Genomic DNA, 7124 nt, shown 5'->3' with positions numbered 1-7124 from the left:
TTTGAATAATTTACCCAGGTATGGGGAATACTGCTATAAGTCAAACAGAATGTTCAGGTATGGCTATATCTACTAGGATCCCATATAATTATTCTATTGTCATGGGAAAAAAGGCAGCTCCACTGAAATGAAAAGCAGTGGAGATTGGAGATTGTTTTTTTTAAAAAAATAATAATGCAGGGATCACTGGTCTACCAAAACAAGCTGAGAACCCTCGGTTTAGGTCAGTGAGAATTAGAGATAGTCCTCAACTTACAACCACAATTGACCCCAAAATGTATGTTGCTAAGGGAGAAATTTGTTGAGCGAGTTTTGGCCCATTGTGACTTTTCTTGCCAGTTATTAAGTGAATCACTGCAGTTGTTAAATTAGTAACACAGTTGTTAAGTGAATGTCCCTGGACACTGCAACCATCATAATTAAATATGAACCAGTTACCAAGCATTCAAATCTAAATCACATGACCATAGGGATGCTGCAATGGTCATGTAAAAAATGGTCATGTCACTTTTCAATGCCGTTGTAACTTTGGTCACTAAACGAACTGTTGTAAGTGGAGGACTACTTGCATACAAAAACGGGGGAAATGTGCTAATCAGCACTGCACAATTAGTTACATAACACAGTCCCAGTTTTCCCATCAGCAGTGAGGAAAATACTACAATGGAACCCAATCTTGGGTTTGGCTGGGTAGCTGGGCCACTCCGGCTAACATTAGTCGGTTAAGGAAACGGCTGCATGCAAACCAATCCTCCATAGGCACCAAGGACAATCACATCCCAATTCTCCCACAGTGCTGGGGCCGCGAAAGAAATAGAAGGACGGAGGAATATTAGGACACATTCGCTATCCTTCATTTTTAAAAATAATTTTATTTTTTATTATTTATTAAAACGTAATAAAGGCTAGACAGAAAAAAAAATCAATAAGAAACGAAGCCGCCTCCCCAACTACTCAGAATCTCCAAAAACTGCGGCGCAATGTGTTACACCCCGTGGGTGACTTTCTGAGATTCCTCCAGACTCAAGAGGACAGGTTTCATGCTCATCAAACCACACAACCAATGATAACAGCCGTATCGTAGAAGACGGAGCTTTGATTGGTTATCTCGGACGGATTAACTCCGCCCCCTAAATAGAACGAGATGGATGGGGAAATAAAGCCCTCCGTCGTACGGGGCATCGATAGGCCGTGAGTTTTGATTGGTCAACTTGGTTTTCATTTCCGGGTCTTTCAGCGCTTCCGGGTTAGATTCCGGCGAAGCAGCCTTCCGCTATTTGCCTGGACGACCTTGCAGCCTCGAGCGAGCGATTTTCTCGAGCAAGCAGCCATCGCCATGTCTTACTGGAGGCAAGCCGGGCTCAGGTAGGTGGAGGGGGGGGGCAGCACCGACCTCTGCACTCTCAGAATATCTCCCCGCCCCAGGCTGGTCTTGGGAAGCCGCCGGTCTGCTGGTGTTCGGGCGCCTCAGATGAAGCTTCCCTAGTTCTTCTCCATCTTGCAAATTAAATTCTTTTAATGCAGAAAAGGAAGGGGGGGAAACCAATAAAATCTCATTCCCAAGCGAAGATTATTTGTCATCTCTCAAGGATGAGGACCCAGATTCCTGGGAGCAATAGGCTGACTCTTAGAAAGGGCTGTAAAACACTGTGAAGCGGTATGTAAGTGCTATCGCTATCATAATCTCGGCCATTGTCTATCCACTGCAGGATGAAGACCTCTTCCTCATGTTCCCAACCCATATGATCCTGAGCTCTCTTTTGCCAATTGGGCTGGCAATACTTGCTGATCTCATCTATCCATCTTGTTTTACCTCTCTTTCATGGATGCTTTTAATCAAGTGGGATCCATTCTAAACTGCCTTGGTTTAGTTTAGTTAATTGTCATTGCACCTCGTACAATGAAATTAAATGCCGTCTTCAGTGTACATCATGCATAAGAAAACTATAAAAAAACAAAAAAAAACCCCACCACATTTCACATTCTATACAATTGTATTGAAAACCCCTGATACTGCATTAGTATTACACTATACAGTTAGAATTCAATATAATTACTGCTCTGGGATAGAAGCTGTTTTTCAGGCTATTTGTCCTTGATTTTATTATCCTGTACCATCTGCCAGATGTTTATAATTCAAAAGAGGGCGCCCAGGATGAGATGGATCTTTAAGAATGTTTTAAACTTTCTTAAGGCAGGGGGGGGCTATAAAGCTCTTCCAAAGAGGGGAGAGGGCAACCAATGAGCCTCTGGGCAATGACGTTAACCCTCTGGAGCACTGTCCTATCTGCCACTGTGCCACTGGCAAACCATAACACAGGTGCAGTAAGTTAAAATACTCTCGATGGTGTTATCAGTAGAAGTTCACCAGCAGTGTTTCATTCAGTTGTTTCCTGAAAAGTCTCAGGTAGTATAATCTCTGTTGGGTTCTTTTGACCAGTGCTGCAGTGTGGACCACCTGTCAACAGTGCTTCTTGCTATTTTGATTTCATTTCTTTTGCTCTCTTGATGATATCATATACTTTTCGTTTGTTCTTTAATCCATGTGTAGGTCTTTCTGTCTTGTTTTGTAATGCCCATCATGTATCTTTCCATGGCACTTTGCACCAATCATAGTTTTTACATCAATTGTGAAGTTAGTGTTCGACTGGAATAGAGTAGAACAGGTAGTACACACTGATTGAAAACTTCTCTCTACAAGAATAGGTGGAGAGTGTTCTTGAAAATTATGCTTAGCTTGCCGAATGTCTACCAACCACATTTAACACACCGTTCAATTTCAGAAGGTGTCTTTGTAGCTCTTCTGGGTCTTGTGAGAAGAGAACAACATCATTTGCAAATCTTAAGTAATTTTAATAGGTGCCACTGACTTTTATTCCATCTTTTGCCCATCTAGTTTGCGAAATACTTTTTCAAGGCAGGCTGAGATAAAGAAAGCTGAGGTTGTATCAAGGGTATGAAAAATGGAAAATAACCCATGATTACCTGTAGACAGTTGTGAGGATAACAAGTGACATCTGAAGATGTGAAGGCCACCAATTTAGAGGGCTTTAATGGGGTTAACATTTAGAGTACATAGAGTTGTCAATAGCCACTTTTCAGTTTAAAATATCACCTTCAGATTGTGCCTCTGAATAAATTTGAAGTTACAACAGTGCTCAACAAGAAGACTTATGACTGCTCCTTGAAGTTGTGGCTGTCGCAGCGTCCCCATAATCACAGGATCATGATTGGGGCACTTGGCAACTGGCACACAGTTACAATGTTTACAGCTTCCCACAGTCACATCACCACCACTTGTGATCTTCACTGCCAGCTTCCAATAAGTCAAGTCAATGAGGAAACCAGCCACCACCTGATGTTGTGCTTAATGACTGCACATGATTCCTTAACTACAACCTGAACTGTCATTGCACACTGAAGATCACATTTAATTTCGTTGTACAAGGTGCAATGACAATAAAGTAAACTAAACTAAATGTCTGAGCCACTATGGCCCAGCTTCCATTTTATTAGAGGTCCTGGTCTTTATAATGACTGTTCTAGGATGCTTTTCTAATTTTCCACAGTTGTTCACTTTTGCTCCATATTTATTTTTCTTTCAGCTACATCCGCTACTCTCAGATCTGTGCAAAAGCAGTAAGAGCAGCCCTGAAACCTCAGTTTAAAGCAGAGGCAGAGAAAGCAGCTGGAAGTAATGTAAAAATTATAAAACCCAAAAAGGAATAACACAAGTAAGTAAAGATGTTTTAGAGATTTCTGTTTCCCTCAGATCTACAATTTTACAGCATTAAACTATATCATGTCTTATGTAATGCAGATTATCTATGCAGCCATAAAAATTGTGATTTAATTGACTATTACTAATCATTTTTTGCTGAATCAAGAGACCATTCAAAATTCTAGCAAGAAATGTATTAGTATAATAGTTTAGGATTGCCTATATTTAACCTAGCTAGCTGTCTTTGTCCCATTACATTGCATCCAGGCAGGTAAAGAATTCGACTGGTGGGGTATAGGAAGAGAGCCTTCTCTACTGTTGCCCCTGTCCTTTGGAACATTCTCTCCCCATTCCCGCCGGAGATGAGACTGATTCCCACTTTCCCAGTCTTTTGAAAATACTTATAGGCCTGACTGTGCTATCTGGCTTGGTGCTTACAGAGTGGCACATAACTGTGGGGCTGGGTAGTATTCTGAAGGCTGTCGCCCCCTGCCCAACTTTTACTTAACTTTTAATGTTAAACTTTAAACTATTCTTGCCTATATTTTATATTCAGTTTTTATGTTTTGAACATTTTATTTGTACTCCACTCTCTGAGAGGGAGAAGGATGGTTTCTAAATGCAACAGATAGATGGATAAGAGAGAGAGAGAGTACTGAGTGGATATGGTTGTAAGGAATAGAACTGTATGTAGAAACCGTTTTACTGGTTCTGCTGTTAGGATATTCCAGTGGATTTTGCCATCTCAGACAATGGCTAGGAGGGTTGTGCTTTCCTTGTTCTGTATGCAACTGAAGTAGAAATTCCAACACTGGAAATAGCTGGCATGCTAAGATAGAGAGAAACTGCATGCAGTTCTGCCTTATCCAACAGCTTCCCACAATTCTTCATCCTAGATCTGTTTCTTTATTCAGCTTCATTATAGCAGTAGTTCCCCAGTGCTGAAAACAATGGGCATTTAAAGTGACTTCTGTGGTAAAAATTGCTACAGCAAACACCACAAAGAAAGGTGCAGATTCATGTGTGTGTTTCAAAGATATGGAAACAATTTCAGGGTTTTTAGGTTCTAGCCTTTTGCGTATCAGCTCATTGACGCAATGGAATAATTTAATTGGATAATACTTTTAAAAATACAGGGACTGGTACGGTGATATTAGTTCTCAAGCTGTCAATTTTAATTCATACTCTGTGCTGCTTTAAATTCTTATTGAATATTTTTACCTGTCTTTACAGAACCCATTTTCTGAAAGGAAAAATGACAACTCGTTGGTATGCTTGTGGACAGCTGCTTCCCATTTTGTGAAACCACCATGTATATATATAAATGAACCATGCCAATAAATGAAACTTAATGCAAATTTTTTAGTGATTATGTTTTATCAAGCAATAATGAAATTCCTTTTCAAGGAATTAAGTTTTATTGGATTGTAGCTTATTAAAAATTTGTTTTCAGTTTAATGCCTGTTTTGAATAACAAGGTCACTAGTTACAGAAGATGTTTGAGTCCTTTGTGGCAGAAAAAATATTATTGAAAATCAACAGGAAATATTTGGTGAAAGGAAAATTCAGTGATCACGTAAAGGATCATGCTTGCTTGGAATTAAATTCCATTGATTAATTTATTACCAGGTATGTAGACAAAGGTGTGCAATCACATTTATTTAAGTAGCTTTAAAATTTGAAAAGCTGTACTTTAGCCTGGAAATAATAGTGATACATAAAACAAAACAATTTAAGAATACAATGAGATCTTTATAAAAGAAAATGTATTGGTAATTTGACATGTAATAAATAAGGTCTAAATGATGCTTTTTATGAGTGGATATGAACACATTGCAATCCTAACTAAATGCTTCAAAATTCCATTTACTTTTAGTAGGAAAGTGGCAGTATTAAAATTGATTGTAAGAAATGAGGTTTGAAATGGCTTAACATTAGCTGGATGTTATTAGTATTTGTCACATTGTTTTTTCCCCATATTTTGTTTCGTTTCCTGCACAGCTTTGCAATAATGTCGATGTTGCCAAGAAAACTGCATTTAAGATAAAAACCATTTTAATTTATAACAACAAGTAGTTTTTCTATATTAACAGAACAGCTAACTTCCAAAGCTGTATTCAATGAGTTCATAATCCTTCACAAAGTCACTGCATCAATGAGATGAGCGGCATAAAAATTAATAAATGAAAAATGTGGTAGAGAGCTAGTTTTAAATATTCAGTTAGCATTGAAGCTTACTACATAGACTTTTCTTTAAAAGTTATCCACTCTAAATATTCCACTGTGATCAGATTGTATGTTTCAGTGAATTCTCAAGAGAAGAGAAGTTACCACCACTATTATATGGCACAGAATTAAAATGACACACCCCCACCCCACCCCCTAAATTTGAATGCACGGCCCTTTTTTGCATGCAGTTTATAAATTCAGTAAGTTAGTTGCACCATGGATCACCAACAGTAATCTGTATGGGAGAGAAATCTGGTTTCCTTCCCAAATTATGCAACTAGCCCAGGATTCACTGGGCTAGGGATTTTCTGTCTTTCACTGTGAGTTATATTGTGTTTGGGGGGAGGGCACAAAGGGAGGCTCAGCCAAATTTTGCAAAAGAAAATGTTGATAAATTTGAAACTTTTTGGAAAGAATTGGCTTGGATTGATGAAACAAAAAATGAACTCTTCAACCACAACCACATAAGGAGCATTTGAAGAAAGTAACACTATGCCAGTCATTAAGGTGATGATTCCTTAATATTTTATAGATTGGTTGAGGACTTAAAAAGAAGGGAAATTGGGAATGTTTGCACTTCTATAGTGACAACCTTTTCTGAGACCTTTGAAGAAATGGTGGAAAGATTTAATTTGTACAAACTAACATTGTATACCGCAAGGCACATTTTAATTCATAGAAATGGATACAAATTCTGTTTAATATCATTTTATTGGATTGTGTATAATACTTGCATTGCAACAGTGGCTTAAATAAAACCAAAATGATGCGAGTAAAATAAATGGCAGCTAAGAGAAGTATTTCTCCATTTTTTTGCTAGCAAAATCAGTTTTATACTATAGGAAAATAAATATTTTGTATGTTTATGGAGATACTCATATTTTGTATAAACATTCAACAGAAATCTGCACAACACACAATCAGCAAACGTGCAAGATAAAAAGAAATGTATATTATTACTGTAGCTGGCAGCATCTGAGTTGTCTGGTAGGGGGGAGCTGGTTTAGTGCAATGTTTTATATAATGCTATTGTTTAAAGCTGGGGGGTCAAACTCACATCATGGAGGCATCATGTAACGTGTCAGGGCTTTTTTCCCCTTTGTAAAACCGGGTGTGGCCAGTGTGTAATGCATCTGGTTCCCGGGCCGGGAGTTTGACAACCCTGGTTTGAAGT

The 7124-nt window shown here is 38.5% G+C and overlaps 1 protein-coding gene across 1 annotated transcript; it reads left to right on the top strand.

Annotated features, from left to right (window-relative positions):
• The first annotated feature begins 1236 nt into the window (after positions 1-1236).
• Positions 1237-6747, top strand: ATP5F1E (ATP synthase F1 subunit epsilon). Its single transcript, XM_032217709.1, has 3 exons — positions 1237-1365; positions 3606-3734; positions 4955-6747. The coding sequence occupies exons 1-2, from the start codon at positions 1337-1339 to the stop codon at positions 3727-3729; spliced, it is 153 nt and encodes a 50-aa protein (XP_032073600.1). The 5' UTR covers positions 1237-1336; the 3' UTR covers positions 3730-3734; positions 4955-6747.
• The last annotated feature ends 377 nt before the right edge of the window (positions 6748-7124 follow it).

The sequence above is a fragment of the Thamnophis elegans genome, chromosome 5 (genome assembly GCF_009769535.1).
Source record: "Thamnophis elegans isolate rThaEle1 chromosome 5, rThaEle1.pri, whole genome shotgun sequence".
Taxonomy (NCBI): domain Eukaryota; kingdom Metazoa; phylum Chordata; class Lepidosauria; order Squamata; family Colubridae; genus Thamnophis; species Thamnophis elegans.
The sequence above is the reverse complement of the archived record's forward strand: the minus strand, read 5'-3'. Positions and strand labels throughout refer to the sequence as shown.

Excerpts from the sequence above, each read along its gene's own strand:
- ATP5F1E (XM_032217709.1), top strand. The coding sequence starts at position 1,337 with ATGTCTTACTGGAGGCAAGCCGGGCTCAG. Across the intron at positions 1,366-3,605 it reads TGGAGGCAAGCCGGGCTCAG|CTACATCCGCTACTCTCAGA; the intron begins GTAGGTGGAGGG and ends TTTTTCTTTCAG.